Genomic DNA, 22349 nt, shown 5'->3' with positions numbered 1-22349 from the left:
CTGAAACCGGAGGATACTTGAGTGCATGCGTGTGAACTTTCACACTCTGCCAGTAGTGCTGTCAAAAGACCGGACCTGGGGCAGGTCTAGCCCGGATTTTGAACTGTTTCTCGGCCCTATTAAAATTCTGATTTTTAAGTCTTGAGATCAGCCCCCATAAGTATTCATTAGATGAACTTTAGTACTCCAATGTCCTTACTCTTGCTCCGGTAGTGGACTGTCAAGAGTTTCAACACCGGGTCAAGGGTTGAGTACCCATAGGTGGTGAAATTCCACTACGCGTGAGTGGGTGTGTGTGCGTGCGTTAAGAAAAAAAACGAAAAAAAACTTTAGTACTCCAACGAAGTGTGACTGATGATACGCAGGCACTACTAAGAGAGAGAGACTGTGTGTGTGTGATAGATGATAAGCAACACTTAAAAATTGCATAAATGGCATGGCATACAAGTAATTTAAATTGAACGGAAAGAAATTGTGGGTCCAAGGTTAAGATTTATATTAACCAAAAAATAATCTTATTTGTAATATGACTATTGGAGACATTTAGTGGACCGTTAAAAATGAAAAATCCAATGGAACTATTTAAACAAACAAGTCCACGAATTGGAGGGTAAGATAGCTTGACCAATCTAATCTGAATTTGTTAGGCTTCAGCTCCTGCAAATCATTTACTTAAATAATTGTTACTATGGCAGGAAGCCCACTCGTACACTTTCACACCACCATGTACACGTGGCACACATGTATACATCGATCCAAAGTTCCAAACCGTTAAAAGTAGCTGTATCTGCCGGCAAAGCCAATAATCAAAATTATAGGACAATCCTAGCCACGTCTTATCAGACACTGAATTTGCACCGTTGAAAATTTCCGCATCAACGGTGCATTTTATGACCACTTATTGAACTGTTAAAATAAAAATTACAGTAGATTTTGAATTTTGAACGATTGGAAGTTTGTGCTGTGATTTTGACGGTTGCGATCGTGGTGTATGAATGCCACGTGGACGGCATATGCATGCAAAGTATCACATAACTCCTCACTACATAAATCCGAACGAGCCGCCTGCGCGCGACTTGCAGGAGAAAAATGGATTCTGTCGTTGCAGTGAGTGAAGAACGGATTCCTCTGCTCCACCCTCCTCCTTCCTCTGCCAACCGAGAATCGATCTCAGAAGAAGCTGAGATCCTCCCTTCATCCTCACCGTCCGATTATCAGCCCCTCCTTCAGAACGAAGATCGAGCCAAACCGAACTCTACCAATCCCAATCAACGGCTCGTTTCTCTCGATGTCTTCCGCGGTCTGACCGTAGCGGTACATGCCTACTTGGTCTTCTCCATGTCTCTGCTGTTTGATTTCTGATTTCCAGTTTCTCCGGTTTAGATTCTACCATTATCTAGAGCTTAGATGATGTAATTCGTCGGTTAGATTCTTGTATCGTGGTTAAATTACTGAGGAATTTTAGGGTCTGGATGCTCCCAGTCTTTACAAATGGAAGCCATGGTCCAGTGATCCAGTCCGTTGATATGACGGGCTCCTCCATGGAGGGGTGATGATCCAAAAATCTGCCTGATTGGAAGATCCCAACCCTGTGATCAGTGCGTAACAGTTAAGGAAAAAAATTACATCAACCCCCTCTATTCAAGGGGGCCGGAGTTTCCTCTAAACAGCCTGTCCTGTTTGTCTGTGTTTGGATAGCCTGTAAATTGTTTATATCCTGTATCTGGGTATTCACACCAACATAGCTTGGAAAGGTAAATCCTTAAGAAATAGTCAAATGACATAAAAGTGCTTCATTTAAGATAGATTATTAGGTGGGCTCATTTCAATAAAGCATAGAGTTGATCCTCGTGTTAAACCAAGCATTAGGTAAGTCATAGAAGTAGCCCCTTGAATTCAAATGCCTTTTTATGAGGACAAACAACTGAGTGTAAACAGTTAACCATGAACAATCTAGTCCAATCAGGATGTGGGCCCTAAAAAATCTACTCCAATCTGGACATGGGCCTCCAAAAAATCTAGTCTGATTAGGATGTGGGCGACAAAAAAAATCTGGTCCAATCAGGACATGGGTCCCCAAAAAAACTGGTTCAATCAGGATGTGGTCCCTAAAAAATAGTCCAATTAGGATGTGGACCACAAAAAAATGTGGTCCAATAAGTTTCTTGGCCCAAAAATATATAATCTGGTCCAATTAGGATGTGTGCCCCCCAAAAAATGGTCAAATCAGGATGTGGGCCCATCATGATGTATGAGTTTTATACCAAAAAAAATAAAATAAAAATGGAACTATCCAGTGACCACACAGTGGGTGTTAGTACCACACAATGGGCTTAAAAAAGTCACCACCAAGGCTCAAATGGACCACACAGGGCATTATCCCTCCATCTAGGTCTACGTGACCTTTTGAACAGGTTGGATGGCTAATTTAACATCATGGTGGGCCCTATGAAGGTTTCAACGGTGGGCATTAGTATTACCACTGTTCCTGGTATGCTCCACTTCAGCCTTGGTTTTGCCTCATTTTTGGGATATGACCTAAAATGATTTCTCAAAATGGATGGACAGCTTAAATCATGGTGGGTTCCATAGGGCCCTCCGTCCACGGCCAAGATGCAATTGGCGCGCGCGCGCGCGCGCGCGAGAGAGAGAGAGAGAGAGAGAGAGAGAGAGAGAGAGTCTAAGCATTCTTCATCATTGGGCTTGTATCATCGTCATCATCTTAGCGCGCGCGCGCGCGCGCGCGAGAGAGAGAGAGAGAGAGAGAGAGAGAGAGAGAGAGAGTCTAAGCATTCTTCATCATTGGGCTTGTATCATCGTCATCATCTTAGCGCGCGCGCGCGCGCGAGAGAGAGAGAGAGAGAGAGAGAGAGAGAGAGAGAGAGAGAGAGTCTACTAAGCATTCTTCATCATTGGGCTTGTATCATCGTCATCATCTTAGCAGTCATCATGAGAGAGAGAGAGAGAGAGAGAGAGAGAGAGAGAGAGAGAGAGAGAGAGAGAGAGAGAGAGGTAATCATCATCATCATCTAAGCATTCTTCATCATCATCATTGGGCTTGTATCATCATCATCATCTTGGCATTCATCATCATCGTTGTTGTCATTGTCATCATCTAAGCCTTATCTTGACCAGATGGGATCAACTGTGCAAATCCTATTTCACCATTCCCTCTATCACAGGCCATATCCTCGGTTACTGGACCTTAGGTCTTTTCTTATTACCTCCACCAATATCCTTTTGGGTCTTCCTCTTGCCCTTTCAAACCCTTAAACTTGAACCAACTTACTCCTCTTAACCAGTGCAGTTCTTCGTTTCTGTTTCACATGGCCAAACCATCTGAGTCTACTTTTCCTCATCGCATTACATATTGGTGCTACTCCTGAGTCCCCTAGAAAGCATTGATTTCTAATTCTATCCTTCCTCATCTTTCCAACATCCTCCTTTTGGCTATGCTCACCCTATGAGCACGTTGTTCCATAACTGCCGAACATTCTGCCCCATAAATTATGGCTGGTCTTATAGCTTTCCCATAAAATTTTCCCTTTAGTTTGATTGGTACACAACAATCACATTAGCCTCTAGAGACACAACTCCACTTCTCCCACCCAACTTGAATTCTATGGGCAAAATCCTTCTCAATCTCTATGCTCTCATGAATTATTGACCCAAGATATCGAAGCAATAGGATTCATGCATTATACTGATTATCACAACTAATTGGGGTCATCAATCACTAAATATAACAAACTTAAGCAAATCGTGGGCTACATTTTTTCCCCCATTATTCTCAACCATTTACACTTATAATATAAAAGTATAAAGAAGGTCAAAATCAAACATAATTACTTCGCTTCATTAATTTTGCAGTTTAGTTCACTGCAGATTTAACACATTTAGCTCTCTCACTTGGTAAAAAAGGACGCATAAATGCCACCATGTTTTCACCTTGCAATCATTGTCATTTTACATTTGTTCTTTGTCGTATTGTGTTTTTAATCAGTAGAATTGATTTTGTCGATTGAATGAATCATAACAATTTTCTTTTATGGGTGCACAATGCATTCTTGAATGCTGTATGCCTTATTGTTGGGGTTTTTTTTCTTTTTCCTTTCCTTCTACTCCATCTGAAGTTTCATGGTGTACTTGCTCTTTTCACTCATTTGTTTTGGTCCCTTTGCAGCTGATGATCTTAGTTGATGATGCTGGAGGAGCTTTTCCATCCATAAATCACTCCCCATGGTTTGGCGTCACACTTGCAGACTTTGTAATGCCGTTTTTCCTCTTCAGCGTCGGTATTTCTATAGGTCTGGTATTCAAGGTATTCAGACTTTTCCTTCCGGGTGCAGCATGGCATGGTGCTTGCTTGAGGTTTGCAAATGATTTTGCTGAAGAAACTTCATTTTGTATGGTTGCTTTTTGTTTTTTTCTCTCTTTCTTCCTTCCTTTTTTCTTATAGAACTCTTGGCTCTTTGTTAAGTTAGTTTATTTGTAATTTTGTATCAATTTAGATTTATTTGTTTTGAGTAGTTTTTGTCATTTTTAAAAATTATCTTTGGACTATTTTATGTTTTACTTGAGATAGAGGTTTTTAATGAGAATTCTTTCCTGAGTGAGTTTTTTTTTTTGGTAAAAGTCTCTTTCTGAGACTATAAAAGAGAAGGGGGGAGGGGGAGCCCTAATGCCATTATTTTGAAAAAAAGTATTTTGTGTTTTCTCTTCTTCATGTGATTTGGATAATACCCCATGTGATTTGGAGCTTGGATGTGGTGTGATTCCATTCTCCATTCAACGGAGGTGCGAGGCTTCCCATCTATCATCTTCTTTATCTCTTATTTTCTGTCCTAAATTTGTATTTTCTCTAAACTTCATCTTTTTTTTCCCCTTCTCATCCAAATCATCTTCTTCTTCAACTTTTCATCATCCAATTTCAACCCAACCGTTGAGGACCCCAAAACCCTAGCCAACAACCCACATGTATGACCGTATGGCCACATGTGCGAGCCCCTAGGCTGGCCGTACGGTCCACCCCTTTTCCCTTTTGGATTCTCTTTTACCTCACATCAAAACCCTTAATTCCCTTTCTAAAACCCACCTAACCCTAGACTCCCTACTTACCAATTTTCCCAAAATCTTCTAAACCCTAGAATCCTAATTTTCTTAATTAACATAAAACCCAAATCCTCCAACCACTCAAATCCCTAATTCTCTTCAAGTAAGGCTCAAGCTTCAAAATCCCGTAGCCAATTAAATCGTCTAAACCATAATTTTACCTTTTCCCCCAAATTCCTCAAACCCTAGGTTAGCCTACATTCTCATCGAGCAACCCTAGGTTGTAATAGTCATTCCCTTTTGAAATAGACTTGTTCCTATGCTGATTGGGTGTTCTTACATCCATTAGATCCTAATTTCTAGTATTCAATGATGATGCATGGCGTAGTTTGTTAATTGTGGCCCAGATTATTCATAGTTTCATATTGGATTCTTGAGATATTTGATGATTTTGGCGTGATTTGTGATTTTGATTATTTAATTTAATTTGTTGATTGATCTCACTTCACCATTTAGCCACATGCATGTGTCCTGCATCAATCATTCTGCACCAGACCCCTAGGTTCAAATGATAGGTGGTTTTTTACTATTTAACAATGACAATTGGAAGGCACATACTGTTAAGAAAAAAAAAGGAAGGCACAGAGTTTTCTTATATCACCACTGGCCTCTCTGTTATGCAAAGAACACTTTCCCAATCAACCAGATGAATCCTTTCCTCATTGTTCAGTTCATTTTAGGGCCTGTTTGATTTTCCAAATTGCATGTAAATGCAATGGGAAATAGTAACTATTACTACGTCACCTGTTTGAAAATGCACTTGCATTTCTGTCTTGAAAATCGAGTCAAAAAGATTAGTTTAAATTTCTGGGCCCCACCATGATATATATATATATAAGCCGTCCATCAGTTTTAACGTAACATTTTAAGGCATGAGCCAAAAAATGAGCCCGATCCAACGCTCAAGTGGACCACACTAAAGGAAACAGTGGCACCGATACGCTTTTAACGATAGATGATCGATTCCCTAAATCTTTTGGTGTGGCCCACTTGAGCTTTGTATTAGCCTCATTTGTTTGGTCAAGCCCTAAATTCAGCTGGCATAACAGATGGACGGTGTGGATAAGACACAGACATCATGGTGGGCCCCACATATATTTCATATTCTCCTCGGGTTTAGAGCTCAAAAAAGTAAGTGTCAAATCAAACATTGATAACAATGCTGTAATTACCCAATGAAATAATTATTACTCACTTGCAGTGTATTTACCAAATGTTTGGAAAATCAAACACGCCCTTAAAGGAACATATTTGTATTTCTTCCAACCATTCCACCATTTAGTCCACAACTCTCCATAATGTCTTCAAATAGAGGGCTTTGAATAGCTCACATGATTGGAGAAGTAGATTAGGCCTCTTCCCAAGACCCTGACTCTTGAAACACTATATGATCATTTTGTGATTGCTTTCTCATTGCACCGATATAAGGTGAAAGCCTACATGCTTTGAGGGGAAGGTCACTTTGACAACCAACAAAGTTTGCTATGACATGAATTGTCCCATTACTCATTCATGTTAATATCACAGACAATGTGTTATAAGCTTGCTTCAATTAAAGGTGATGGAGGCAACTAATCCAATAGAATATGAATTTCTCAAGCTTGGGATTAGGAAGCCTGGACAAGAATACTCTCATTCATATTCTGTAACGCCCCGGTTTTCAGGACCCGAGTATATGACCCGTGTCCCAAAAACCCGAGTGTTAGCTTTAAAGGATGGTCGAATTCGAGTGTACATTTTTTTTTCCTTCATCAGAGTAAGCAAATGAGCGTAGTGTGGACAAATCGACATAAAGGAAAATTTCATTATCATTCAAATTTACAAGAAGCTGCCCATAATGACTTATACAAACCAATGTCTCCAAAATTAACAAATACAAGAATTACACGATCTAATACATGAGAAATAATAGAAAGCATATAAGCTGCAAGATCACACAACTCCTCCAAGCATACAATCAAGCATTCCTGGTGATCGTACTCTGCTTCTTATCAAGTCTGAACATGCATATCACTTAAGCCACCTGTACTACCTGTACGGTTTTATATTTGATGGATGAGTGACCAACTCAGTGTTAATTTTCCTCAAGATTACACACCGCCGCATTAGGTAAGAGATAGTATAAAACATCCAGACAACCAAAACAGAGTAAATGCAGTCTTATTAGGTGCATGGATGCATGAATGCAATCATCGACCCGGGTAAATCATCCGGACGGTCGGAGCCCCAGGAAAAACATCCAGACAGGCAATGAGGTCGTCACCCAAAGATGTGAGTGGTCATCAGCGCAACACGCAGCGTAATCGTATGGGCATGAGTGATCCAAGTCATCATCATAAATCGATCGGCTAGTCATTAGCGCAACTCGCAGCGTAATCGCATGAGCATAATGATCCAAGCCGTCGTAGTATGCCATGCATGCATGATTAGCCAAGTCATTATTAGTCCATTTACAACCAGCCAATTTAGATAAGCTCAAAGGTCACTACGGGGAGCACATGGCCCAGCGTAGGCCGACAGCTCGGGTATAATGTCCCATTACCACCATCCCCGGCTCATGAGGTTACCATCTTAGGATGTTTAATGGAAACCCGTCGACTAGTGGCCAATCATATTACGATATATGGAGCTTACCATCATATGGTTACACAGTATAAAACATCGAACCCATATAGGGGAAATATCAGAACAAAGCCACATAGGGCGATATCAAACAAGCCACATAGGGCAATTATCAAAATAGGCCTCATAGGGCGAGTGTCAAAACCATGCGATAAAAGACCATCCTTGAAAACCATTTGGACACAATAACCCTAGATGGTAGGCCCACATCAATGATCCATTTAGACCACTACTCAATAACCACTAAGTCGAAGGTCCATTTTAATCACAACCAATCGGGTTACATCCCAAGTATGGGTGTACATTTATAGGTGGGGGTTTCCCACTAATGTACCAGTTTAAAGTCCATAAGCAATACACAAATAATTCACAAGCATGAACAAATATACAGGATGAACATTAAGCAGGCAATATAGCAATTCAATTTCCACCAGCTAATACATGTGATTATAAGAGAGAGATATCAATTATAATTTTTAATAAAAACCTATAACTTAAGCTAATGAGAAGATGGAAAGCTCAAGGGGAAGAATCATCACCTTATACTTGGAATCGCTTACTAGTGTCGCAAAGCGCTTGCGCCTTTAGAATTGAATCCTAACACAATTCATGAACTTGTACCATTAGATCCACGTTCTATATACTACCTAGGTTTAAGATCATGGTCTAGGGTTTTGAATTTACTTATCTTAGGGTTTTAATATACAATTAAGGTTCCATCCCAGGGTTTAGTTAAATGCTTAGATTCTAGGATTTGAATCCAAGATTAATATTAATATTAATATTAATATTAATAATAATATTATTATTATTGTTTCGTGGGCCAAATACCATTCATGATAGGAGTTTTAAACCATCCATATTTTCATAAGTTCATATTTGCACGTACCGACATTATCTAATATTTTTATGACTAATAATCTCTTGGATAATATAGGTAATATTAGTAGAATATACAATAAGGACTAATTACATTAACGAGTATTATACTAATCCCATGATAAGTATTTTCAAATGCTAATAGTCTATAATAGTGAATCTAGCCATGATACTAGACATTGTGATCTACCATGAGTTATGAAGTTCTATAATTAGCTCAAACCTAACATACTATCTATGTCCAGGGTATTGACCTAGAGTTTAGATTACTTGGCTTTAGGATTTTATCCTAGAGTTTAGGTCTAGGCTAGGTTTCTTAGGGTTTGAACCCTGCTTGGTGTATTATTAATTTTAGAGTTAATCTAACAATTATGAAATATTTATCAACGTTAATATTATAATTAGTATTTGTTAATAATCATTATGATGACATCATTTAGTGCAATCCACTATCATTAACAAAGGTTTAAGAATGATAAATGAAACACTATGATTTAATAATTGAAATTTGTTTATCATAACTAGTTTTATCCTAAATATCCTACTAGCAGTTAATCGTTGGTAATATTAACAATACTAATAATAACATTGTTAGCAATGATAATGATGCATTGAAACAAATCTGGATTGGGGAAATAGGTGGACTCACCTAGTTGACTCAGTTCGAGTCGAGTTGACTCGACTCAACACAACCACCATCTACACTCTCTCTCTTTCTCTTTCATTCCTTCTCCCTTCTCTTTCTCTTTTCTTCCTTCTTCCTTTTCTTTCTAACTTGCTGAGATGTCCAGCAATGGACGTCAAATCTGGACAGGCTCGGTCCGAGTCAAAGCCATGACTCGGTCTGACCCGTCCCAATCTCGGGCTCGGTTGAGCACAATGCAGCCACCCTTCCTCTCTCTTTCCTTTCATTGTTAGCTTTTCCTTCTTCTCCTTCTTTTCTTCCTACCAAACCCCACAGTGACTGAGATTAGCCACATCCCAGTCTCAGCCTAGCTGAGTTGACGCAGCGAGTCACGGCTCAGCCCAAATCAAGCTAGACGGCAGGCTAGCACACTTCCTCTGCCTATCTTCTCTCTATCCCAGCTTGCTAGAACCCAACAACACTTGAGCTAGGCCAACCCGGGCCCATTGCTGGCCTGAATCGGACCCAACTCGGCCTGAAGTTGGCCCGAGTTGCCAGGTGCAGTGGGTAGTGAGGCACCAGCTGAGACAGCTCCCACATTCTCTCTTCATTCTTCTCCTCTCTTTCTTTCTCTCTTTTTCTTCTCCCTGCTGGGACGTCCAGCAGTGAGACTAGATGAACCAAACCCAGCCCAACTCAGTCCAACCTTGACTCGGTTTGAGTCAGCAACGTGGTGCAGCTGCACCACGTCAACCCTCTCTCTACTCTCTTTCCTTCTATTTCTTCCTCCATTTCTTTTCTTTTCGTTTCTTTCTTCTCTTTTCTCCTTATCCTATTCATTCCCTTCACCCCAGCTGCATCAGAACACGGCCCGCAGCAAAACAGGAACCGTGGCTCGCCGAGGAAGAAGACCGGCCATTAATGGCAGATCTCGATGCAGGGCATTTTTCTCAGATCCGAATGCATTGGATGGTCTGATTTTGTGGGATAAAGCTAGGGGATGCTTCAAGTTGAAGCTCCGATGGAGTTTCATTGATGGGTTGGAAGGAAGAAGCTTTCGGATGAGTTTTCTGTCGCAGCTGCAAGAATAGGGAATGAGCTTCTGTCGCTCAATCCTCCCAATGTTTATAACATAACCTAGCCTTCTCCTGGTCCGTCGGATTGACAACAAACGCTCCAGATTGGCTCTGGTAGAAACCGTTCTTGTAAATGGCTGGTATTGCAAATACCGGTCGTGGTTTTGCTTCCCTGTGGGCGGGAATGCTCTCCTACGTGGAGAGCCACTGGATGGCTGAGATTTTCTCTCAGTGAACGGCTGAGATGAGAGGGGAAAACCCCTCACGCGGATTGCCTACATGGCAACAGACAGTTTCTAGTTTCGGAAATTTTGTGTTTTTGGGGTTGTTTTGTGCTGGTTCTCGTGTGCCCACACGTGCATGAAATTCAGTTTTGATAGTTGGGTTTTGGTCGAGCCTGCCCCCTAAATCAGATAGACGGTTTGGATCATTGGGACGGTGACCGATGGTGGGCCACACTTGCATCAAACGGACGCCCTCCGTTTTTCAAAAACGCTCGTAGGCGGGAGCAGCTGGAGAGAGAAATCTCCATTTTTGGCTAGGCACGGGTCAGAGCTTGTCTGACCGTGCAGGCAGTCTGGTGCACCTTGAGTGTACACCAGCTATGCACAGGCGCATCACTAAGTGGGGTCTGCCATGATGTTTGGGATAAATCCACACCGTCCATTTTATTCGGTGGGCCCAAGTATGGGTTTTTAACCTAAACTCAGGCGGGTACAATGCCCAGGTGGGCCATCCATGCGGATTTTTCCTCTAAATTGGTGTTTTCATTGATCTGACGGTCAGATCATCCCAAGGTTGGACGTCAACGGTTAAAAGGTCTTAATGTGCCATTTGTAAGGCTTTTGACATATATTACTAACTGATACTAATATTAATATACTTATTTATTATTTTTATATCTTACCTATAATTATAATATTTAAAATCTCATACATAAATATAATTTTAATATTAACATCCCACTAATTACATTCATTAATATACATAATTCTTAATATACAATATTATATTTAATTAAAACTATATTTGTATTTCATAATATTGTTAAATATAAAATTTCATTAAAATATCTAATGATTTTTGTATACATACGGATATAAAATTATTCACTGCTACATTATTATTTAAAATTTGATTTTATGTTGTGAAATTATATTTCATTGTGTTTATTTAATATAATATTATTTTCATAATGTCTTATATACATTAAATACATATGTATCATTTTAGCATGAAATTTTAAATCTTTACAAAGTATATACACTTCATAGTGTATATATATTTAGGTTGTATTATTCTTTGTATTTATATTAAATTAAATTACATGGTACCACTCGAGTACTGGAAAGTACGGGGTGTTACATATTCATTGGCTTATTTGTGACAAGAAGAAGAATAGTAGACCTGTGAGCCTTCTGATTTTGATTCTGTTCATTAAGGTCACTGCTGATCTCACCAAATATTGCGTTTACCATTTCCCCTGTTCCTTCCAGTACAAGTTTTTCATTATTATGATTTTACTAATGTTGTTCCTGTATTTTCTCAAGGTGATTTTACTATTAAATATGTCTGGCACCATTTTCTTCTGTAATAATTTACTATATTTCTTCTGAATTTCTTGTTTTCATGAGTTGATTGTATTGGTTAAATTAGCTGAATCATAATGTTCACACCATGCAGAAAGTGTCTAACAAGACAACTGCAACAAAGAAGGTTCTAGTGAGGACAGTTAAGCTCTTTCTCTTGGGTTTGGTGCTCCAAGGTATGCATTTTTTTCATACTCGAGTAAGATCTCTTATGAAAACAGGGAAGCTGTTCTTTTATCACGGATTGATGTCTGTATTACAGTACTTTCTTACACTATGTAGTTACTTGTTGACTATGAGCTTGGGACTATACCTGCTTGTTAACATATACTTACTTTTAGGTGGATATTTCCATGGGCGTAACAATCTAACATATGGAGTTGACATAGAACATATACGGTGGCTGGGTGTGCTGCAGGTAGTTTTATATGACATGCATCTTTTGTCATTTTTTATTGCTTCGTCACGGTTCATTTGGTAGTGACAAACATGTGCTCAACTTTTCTTCTGGCATGTTTTTCTTGCTAAATGTTTGAAGATGTGTGTTTTTTTTTTATTTTTATTTTGAAAGATAATAACAGAAAGTGCCCAAAAAAAACAAAAAAAAAAAAAAGAAAAAGAAAAGAAAAGAAAAAAAAAAAAAACTCCCAACTCTTGCTAACAAGGCCCACTACCCTCAAAGCCACCCAACTCGGATTGTGGCTCAAATTTTGAAGGCATCTTGATGCAGGACACATGATTTAATGCTATCATGCAACGTGGAGATTATGAAAGAGTCCATAAAGTAATTCAATTAATAAAAGATGCTAACCTACCAATTAATTAAGAGAAAACAATAGGAATCAAAATCCGATTTAACCTAAATCACATGCTCGCATACTAAGAAATCACATAAATCAATTAAAACTAGGACCGATGGAAGGATAGAACTTCCAATTTAGCATAGGCACGTTCCACACCTAATGGACAAATTTGTATGTTTTATGATTAGGGTTAGGAAAGAGGAAAATCTTAAATTATGAAAATTAGGGTTCATGGGAATTGGAGATTTTGGAATTAGGGTTTTTAGAAATTTGAGAAAATAGGAAATTGAAGATCTAGGGTTTAAAAGGTTGTAATGGAAGAGAAAATAGGAAGATAGGAGATGAAGAGAATACCTTTCGAAGAAGAAGAAGAGGAAGGATGTACCTTGAAATCCACCACCAAACAAGCTTCTACCATTCCACAATTTAATTGTAAGAGATTTATTTATTTATTTATTTTTATTTTTATTTTTTAACTCTAGAAAATAAGGAGGAAAATTCCTTCACACAAGAGCTTTACTCTTTCTTTTTTCTTCTCAATAACACCACTAGGGTTGGAACTCCACTCCCCTTATGGTTTTATAATTAAAAAATTTGGAATTCAAATTCAGCACAATTACAACTATGCCACTCACTTAAGTGGCCCATCATCCAAAATAAGAAAACTAAAGCATATATTATCAATCTTAACCATCAAATAACTCCTAAAAATAACAAAAACCATAAAGAAAGCAAGATTAGAGTCCAAGGGGCTCAAATCTAAAAGATTTGGTGGCCTTATGGCCTGATCGACAAGATTCAACAGTCGGATCAATACGAAATAGAAATCCTATGTCAAAAATGATTTCCTAAGTAGCCTATATGCATTATCCCAAGGTAGGGTCTTCCGGATGCACGTCCAATGCATGTGGGGTCTTCAAAATGGCTTGGCGGGCCCCATCTCGAACTTGTCTCCCATCCACAAAGAAATTTGCGCTGATGTGGGTGGTCGTCTCCATTTCTGGTACACCCAAGTAGGTCCTGTGATGTTCCCATCAAATCTTTCATTTCTTTCTCCCATAGCAGCCATAGACCGTCTAGTAAGCAGCGGCGCCAAATTACTGAGTTCTTTTTGACTGCCACTCCATGCTACTCCATAAGGAACTGCCCAACAGAGTTTGGCGAAACCCACGAAATATGAAACTTGGAGAATATATCGTTCCAAATAGAAGAAGCAAACATGCAATGGATGAACAAGTGATCGATAGATTCTGAGCTACCCATGCACATCAGACAGACGTTTGGCAATATCATTCTCTGTTTTTGGAGGTTGTCCACACTCAACACCCTCTCTACTAACATGCTAGGCAAAGGCTACTACCTTGGAAGGAGCACTGTAGAGCCAAACATGCTTGGTATATATAGATTCCCCACTTGGCCTTTGCCTATACAACATGTTGTCAAAGGATCGTACCTAGAAACATCTAGATTTATCCCTACACCATATCATTCCATCTTTCTCTCCAATAACTAAGCAACATAAATGGATGTGGTTTATAAGAAGTGACAATTCTACCACATTGTCGGCCGAAAGAAATGGATGACACAAAGGGGACCACGCTACAGAATCACTGTTGAGAGAGAAACACTGAGCCACTTAAACATTTTCATTCGTACATACTCGAGCAATTCCTGGGAATCGAGATTGCAATGGCTCTTTCCCAATCCACACATTTTTCTAAAACCTTATCTTTACCCAACGCAAATCCAACCCCTTTGCTAAAGCAAGATTTTACAAAAGCAACGCCTTTCCAAATTTTCAAGGCCCTATATAGAGAGGATTCCATCGTGCAGCATTTGCCGACATTACAACCATATATACTAAAAATCGTGTTCCTCCATAATGCACCTTTTCTATTCCAAACCTCCAAAGCCACTGGCCAAACTCTCGTCATAGGCTTTATGCACCTCATCCCAACTTAGCAAATGAAACCTACATCCCAACTTAGCAAATGAAACCTACTAGCACCATCTGTCTCTTGCCATGAGAAATCATCCCTTAATTTTTCAAGTCTCATTAGAACTAACTTCGGGCATCGAAATAAGGACAAAGTAAATAAGCAAATTAGAGAGTGCAGCTTTAATGAGAGTAATGTGGCTCCCAAGAGAGGTATCTGCTCTTCCACCTGGCCAGTTTCCTTTCCACCCTTTCTACTACTACATTCCACAAAGTTTTTTGTTGGTTTACCAATGCAGAGAGGTAAGCCAAGGTAAGTGGATGGAAACTCCCCTCCCGCACACCCAAACAAGCAAGCTAACTCCAACAACTCCTCTCTTGGCATGTGAACACCCAATATGACGCTCTTGGTACATGAAGATGTTACAAATTACAAAACAACACTGATGCATTTTATACTACATTCGCAAACTAATGACCTCCTTATGTTGTAACACAAATTTTAAGGTATGTCAGGAGAACACATTATGGTGGATCGCAATACATGAAACAGATCCAATCTTGATATATTACATGAATGCTTATTTGATTTGAGGTCCAGATGACAAAGGATTAACACCAGGGTAATACCAACCTATCTTGTGGGCAACAAATACAAGAATAATTCCTATATCAGGTGAAGATGTAAAACTCCACAGCAATGGTGTCAGAGCGAGAAGAGCCGTGTCTGCAGTCGAACTTGTGAAAAAGTCAAAATCCTAAGACAAACCAGAGTGCCTCACACATTTGCCTGAGGAGCCCTCCAACAGATGCAGGAGCTTGGAAAAAGGACTTAGTAGGAAATCCTTTGTGTAGGAGACTCCTACAACTAATTATTAGACTCGCAAACATGTGTAGCATGTGTACAAGAGCAGAGTCAGTTTGCTGTCTTCTTATATATTGCCTACATCTGAGCAATAATGGCTATCACCTATGTGGCACATGCGCATGTTTTTATAATATAATATGCTTAGTTGCACAAACCTTTTCCCAGGTGCCGCTTCCTCTTTGAGTCGCGCTTCAGACTTGATGTACAGCTTCCACTCCTGAGCCATTACTGTGGACAACAAGTTTATGAAGAAGATATTTTAGAACTTTGATGATGTTGACATTCTTGTGGATTTTAGCAATTTATATATCCAAGATGACAAGAAAATGTAAGTAGATCAAATCGAGACACTGACAAGTGACTTCTTTGAAGGAGCATAAATTTAAAAGGGTAACCATGTACTGGTCATCAAATTAGAACTAGAAATGCGTAGATTGCACCCAAAGCTACATATACAATGACATTGACTTAAAACATACATCTGTTAGCTATATGTTTTATAACTAGGCATATAACATAATTTGTAATGAACTAGTGATTGACGTAATGGTTCCTAATGGCTTTATATATAACAAGTACAACCATTTGCTTTAGAGCATTTGGATTCAATCTTTCTTTAGACTGTCGAGTTGAAACTTATGTGGTTTTTAATTAGTAGACTGTAAGTTATCTAACTATGCTTTTATATTTTGTAGAGGATATCCATTGGATACTTTTTAGCAGCAATTTCAGAGATCTGGCTTGTTAGCAATACCGTGGTGGACTCATCAGTTTCATTTGTAAGAAGATACTACCTTGAATGGTAAGTAATCCCAGTTTTGAAGGTTTCACATGTTCAATGATATTAAGGATAATGGATTCTTGTCATTTTATTCCACGGCAATAAACCCTCATTCTCATGTGGTAACTCAATGCTACAGAGGTGTGTTCTGGGTGCAAATTCTTAGAAATTCAGAATTTTTGTATTCTAAATGTCATCACGATTATCTTCCAAATAAAAAATAAAAAAATGTCATCATCACTTTACGCACCTTGAGGTGGGGAGTTCGAGGAGTTGGCACCATCATGGTCAAAGACATCATAATTATTGTTCTCCTAATCTACTCTTCCACAGTAATACATTTAGAAATCCTTTGCCAGTTTTTTCCTTTGTCAATTTAGTTTCATATATGCTTCAAACCTAATTTAAATCTGTATCTGCAACTCAAGTTACAGAATGCATTGTAATTGATCTATTTAAGCAAGTTCTGGCATATGTTAGGATCTGCTCGAGACTTAGCACCCAACTGAGTCTATTGTGTTTCTCTCACTTTCAACTAACTTCTTGCTGTGCCTGAGCATACTTTGCAAGACTTATGGTGACAGCTTGGCTTGGGGGGAAGTTCCAAGTAGAGTTATTCTTTTGAATTGCGTGGCCATTTTGAAACTTCACTCCTGTTTCTTGAAGATAAATTTATTCTTTTTGCAGATCTCTCTCTCTCTCTCTCTCTCTCTCTCTCTCTCTCTCTCTCTCTCTCTCTCTCTCTCTCTCCAATGGTAGTTGATTATCAATTTCTAACCATATAATTTTAGATAAAAGAGAAATGAGTAAAGTTTTATTCATTTTACACTTCCTGTAAATCTGTCAATGCCACAACTTGAATATGCTATTCATCCAAACCTCTAGAGCATACAAATAACCATTCCACTCCACAATGTTAATTTAGTGCTTTTCAATATTCATTAGATATCCTAAAAGACAGAATTTTAGTGCTGTTTTTTACTGTTCTTTCTATGTTCTGATGAATTGCGTAAATCACGTGGTCTATCTCAATATTGAAATTACTTATGCATTAAGTACTTTCACCAATACTTTCTTGTGTAACCTTATGGAATGAAGCATTTCATTAGTCTTTCAATGTACTGACTTTTGCTTTGTTCTGCAGGATTGTTGCTATCTTATTGTCTTCAGCCTACATTAGCTTGCTATATGGTCTTTATGTTCCCAACTGGGAGTTTGATGTTCCAAGATTATCAACATCAGATTATGCATCTGGAACTCAAATTGTGAGTTGAACATGCTCTCACCATGTTCATTTTACATCTTGTAAGCACTTAATAGTTTTGTGGTTTATGTGTACTCACTACTGATAAGTAGTTTCCTGAGAATCACAGACTACGTCCATATTTTTCAATCAATACGTAAATGTACCTCATATTCTATCTTGTATCTTTTAAGAGACCCCTACAATTATTAATAACGTTATGGAAAGAATGTATGTGACACGAAGAATGGTTATTGTTTTAATTCATGTCATGCTGTAAGTGTCGTAGCTGTCATGAATGGTCAGATTATAGTATCTAGAAAAGTTAAATTGTGGGCATATCACTGAAACATTAGTTCTTTCTTTCTATAGGATATGAACAAATTTTTTATCTGATGTTCAAGTGTATCTCACTGTCCTGAAGAACCATCATGCATTGATAGGTGTTGTAGATGTCTTTTAGATTTGACAATGGCCAATCATTGTGTTTCTGTGTGTTCACATTCTTATGCTATCAGGAATTCCACTCCAGTTAACTTATATTCATGAACTAGGAGCAACCCCTTCATGTTGGTCCTTTCGATGGGAATCATGGTCACTACTATGACATCTATTCCACTGAGTTGAGGATCTGATGCAGGACATGAAATTCAAATATGATGTGCGAGATTTCAGGCTTAAGATCACGTTAGTTCAGAAACAATTACACAAATTCCATATCCCACATAAAAGTCCAAACATTCAATTAAAGGGAAATCTGCACAGGTCTAGGCGTACATAGGCTAAGACTGGATCAATAAAATTATGGACCAAACGATGCTTAAAGGGAAATAGAAATCAACCACACATGCATGAGAATCAGTCCCTAATCCAAGGGATTCCCCAATTTCAATTCAAGGAATCCTAGGGTGAGAAAAGGGGCAAATAAATTAGGGATATGTAATCTAGGGTTAGAGTTTATGAAATTAGGTATAAAAAGAGGAAAATAGGAAGAAATTTGAACCTGAGACAGCCCCTGCGTGTGGATAGCGGGCCAGGTGCGGACGCACGTGCGCTTGAGGCTAGCCGCACGTGTGGTGGGGGGCCGAATCCCCAAACTGACTCCTTGGCCCTGGTCGGCCAAGGGGGGACTTCCAACCCTCCAAATATTGTGGCGATCCGACGTGCGGTCGGGGCGTGGTGCTCCGTCGAAGTATCAGCCCTCTCGCAGGTCCAGATTCTGGAAACTGGCTGTAGGGGGGATGAACAGCTGCAAAACTGAGGGATTCAAAGCAATGATGATAGTAGAAGGTGAGAGATATTGATGGGAGAGGGTAGGGGCGGATGGGGATAGATGTGGCTTCGCACCAGGTAGTTAGCCCTTCGAAAAGGGAGGGCTTCGCACCCACTTGAATTTTTCCACAACTCAGAAACTCAGAGAGTAGAAAAAAACTTGCAGGAATTTTTATTAAACTTGAATGAATCAAAAGAACTACAAGGGGTGCCTATTTATAGGGAAAACCCTATACCCCAAAACTCGCGCCATATGCGCAACCTATTACTTGGCGATGAAGTAAACCAAAACAAAAACCAATCAAATATATCTAAAGCGTTCATGATGTTCTAAATAATATAAATAAACAAAACCTAAAGTATGAACTTAATCCGACTAGTGACCCACGATCATGAGATCCCATGATGGGCTTTTCGTGACTATCGGGCCCATTTTTTGAATTAAAACTTCGTCTTCTAATTAGGAGGCCCTCCCTGGACGCCGTCATCGAGCCAGATCGACGGTGGGGCCCTCTTTCATGCGTAGAGGGCAGCGTGTGTGCGCGTGTGCGCGTGATGTCCCCATCAGGATCTAGGGTTCTTTCTCACATATTCAGTTTTTACATGAGTCATGATTTTGCTCTTCTTGTATCTGTATTTCATTCTTTCCTTGTGGTTTACTGATAAAAATAATTAAATAAACAGATGCCTGAAACCTGATATCAGCTTTGTTTTTATGTCATGAGATTTTTAAGCTAATAATAATATATCATCTCACTCTGGCTTTTGTTCCAACTGGGATATGCACTACTTCTCCTTTTTCTTTGTGCAGGCCAATTCGCCACCTTGCTTAGATGTTTTTTATTTGATAATAGGTTAATTGTGGAATAAGGGGCAGTCTTGGCCCTCCTTGCAACGCTGTTGGCTTGATCGATCGTGTTTTCCTTGGAGAAAGGCATCTTTATCAGCGTCCTGTGTATAGAAGGACAAAGGTTATTTTCTTTTCATTACCATCATCAATGACCATCATGTCAATGACGGCACATTACGTATCCGTTTCTCATTGCAGGAATGCAGTGTTAATTCTCCAGATTATGGACCTCTTCCACCAAACTCCCCGGCATGGTGCCTTGCTCCATTTGACCCGGAGGGCATCTTGAGGTTTGTCAACTTATTCAACTTAGCTATTTTAAACATTCTCTTTCACAAAGTCTCATTATCAAATTTTAGTAGAGACGGTAAAGCAAGAGGGTGATGATACCAAGGCACCATTGGGTACAATTTGATTAATGTTGAATTCAAGATACACATGTGATGGTATTTAAGTGTTCTAGACTCAAGAGCTAAGGATGAACTCTAGTTTAAGTTATGGATGGTGACAGTTGAGTGTTTGGAACTCAAAAGCTACAGTTCATCATAGCGGTTACTGGAACCAGTGCAAACCTTTCAATTGGAGAAAAGGTTCTGAATTGCATCTAATGACATGAAGATTTGGATACATGGATGACTACTAATATCATGCTAACATCGCGGATTGCGAACTTGTGGATTTTTTTTATTTTTTTTTTGAAAGACGAGAAATTTATTGATAGGAACAGAAGACAAAGGAAAACATGAACAGAAACAAAAACAAAAAAGAAACAGAAAACTACAAAAAACTAGGAAAACTACAAATTGCTACTCCGCAGCAGCACCAAAACCCCCTACTGTAGCCGAACCTAAGGAGCCCAGTCCCTGAACATAACTAATACTCTTGAAAAAACCCATGCAACTAAAACGCTAACATTCTGAAAGCATCGGTTATTTCTTTCGGCCGAAACTGCCCAGAGGACTGCCATAAGAAGAATTGTCCACTTCTTTTTTCCCATAGTTCCTGAGTCCGCAAGCCATCTACAAAACATATGGATATTTTGGCATCACCCAAGAGATACCCGCCAGCCTAAGAACACTCCACCAGATATCAGAAGTGAAAGGGCAATGTATGTATAGATGATCAACAGATTCCTCTGCTAGGAGACAAAGGAGGCACTCATTCGGAATATGCATCCCTCTTTTCCTCATTATCAACAGTTAGAACTCTATTCCTTCCCACGAGCCATCCAAACGCAGCAACTTTTGGCGGCACTCTGTAAAACCATACTGATTCGGTGTGGCAGCAAGAGGAAAAAGTTGATGCTGAAAGAGATCTGTAAAACAATGGCACCAAAAACAGCCCCGAACCCATCAGTGACCAGCGCAGAGAATCATCCGGAGGAGAAGATAGAGGTAGAGATACCCACTGCAAATGAGAAAGGAGAAGAGTAAACTCCTCAATCTCCAAGTCTGAAAAGTTTCTACAAAAGGGAGGGATCCATCATTTGACCAACGAATGATTCTTTCTGACAAATTTTCTATTCATGAGAATAATCTGCTATTGAGCACCACATGAACATGTAGGAACTCCAAAATGACTGAACATCTATCTCCAAGAACCGTGCATTCCCTGACTACCATCTTTTGGTGTAAATTACAAGCATAATTCTTTAGATCAATGTAATATGGAACCCAGTTATTGTCTTGGAATTTGGAAATCAAATCTAATGTGCAAGTCTTCAGACTCTTCACTTAGATAATCAAATGGTCATTTATCCGAATGAAAATCCAGACTATCATCAAACCAACCATTAAGCATATAGAGATAGAATGCCATTTTCATAAGTGTGAAATTAACAACTGAATTTCTGGCACAATCAATCAATACTATTATCATTCTAGGAACAAGTGGCGGATATCCGAAATTGTTGTTTAAGTGACAATTCCTAGGCATTAGATAATATCCACTTGTCTAGTATAAGTTTTTCAGGACTTGATAACAAGTTTATACGAAAATGAAAGTTTATCTTTCAAAAAAGAAAATGAAAACGGAAGTTAAATCAAACCTAACACTAGGTTAAGTGATTAGAGTGAAAATCCATACTATTGAAATTGCGTGGGATAGTCTACCATGATCCGTGCAGAAGCTTGGTGGAGCTATAGAATTATGGCTAAGTCCTAGAGGGGGGGTAATTAGGACCAATTAAAAATTCTACAATTAAAACTCAATTGCCTACTTAAATTAATTTATCAATTCAAACTAAGTAAGGCAATTAACACTTAAGCTTCCAAGCCATAGTGGGTCCAATCACATAGATTATCCCAAAAAGGGTTTCAATGGTAGATACAAGTCAATCCACATTCATTAATCTAACTAATGAATCCACTTGATAATTAGATCTTACTTATTTTTAATCTCCAAGCCTTAAGACGAGCTCCAAATATTGGACGGTTTAGTTATAACATATACCTCGTGATCGATGGGTCAGAACTTGCTGACGTCAAAATGAATGGACTAGTATGCATTACGTAGCATGTTGCACAATTTAATAAAATTGTATACGTGCCACATGGCCCCCACCATCTGTATCTATTTAATCCATGCGAACCATCTACTTCCTCATGAACTCTACATAATGATTCCAAAAATTAGTAAGATCCAATTTAGGAATAAAAAATTGTAATAAGAAACAAAGTGGTTTATTTAATGCT

At 39.0% G+C, this 22349-nt stretch overlaps 1 protein-coding gene across 3 annotated transcripts in view; it reads left to right on the top strand.

The window, feature by feature from the left end:
• Positions 1-1046: 1046 nt before the first annotated feature.
• Positions 1047-22349, top strand: part of LOC131224773 (uncharacterized) — a 34633-nt gene continuing 13330 nt past the window's right edge. For 2 of the 3 annotated variants that reach the window (XR_009161175.1, XM_058220126.1), the window contains exons 1-8: positions 1047-1314; positions 4184-4321; positions 11998-12079; positions 12245-12321; positions 16206-16312; positions 17436-17556; positions 19661-19777; positions 19855-19946. Coding sequence is in view for 2 of the 3 variants with exons in the window: in XM_058220126.1 (XP_058076109.1) it covers positions 1090-1314; positions 4184-4321; positions 11998-12079; positions 12245-12321; positions 16206-16312; positions 17436-17556; positions 19661-19777; positions 19855-19946 (959 nt within the window). In the remaining variant the exon portion in view is untranslated. The remainder of the gene's footprint in view (positions 1315-4183; positions 4322-11997; positions 12080-12244; positions 12322-16205; positions 16313-17435; positions 17557-19660; positions 19778-19854; positions 19947-22349) is intronic. The other variant, XM_058220124.1, reaches the window with a different exon arrangement.

The sequence above is a fragment of the Magnolia sinica genome, chromosome 14 (genome assembly GCF_029962835.1).
Source record: "Magnolia sinica isolate HGM2019 chromosome 14, MsV1, whole genome shotgun sequence".
In the NCBI taxonomy this organism is placed as follows: domain Eukaryota; kingdom Viridiplantae; phylum Streptophyta; class Magnoliopsida; order Magnoliales; family Magnoliaceae; genus Magnolia; species Magnolia sinica.
The sequence above is the reverse complement of the archived record's forward strand: the minus strand, read 5'-3'. Positions and strand labels throughout refer to the sequence as shown.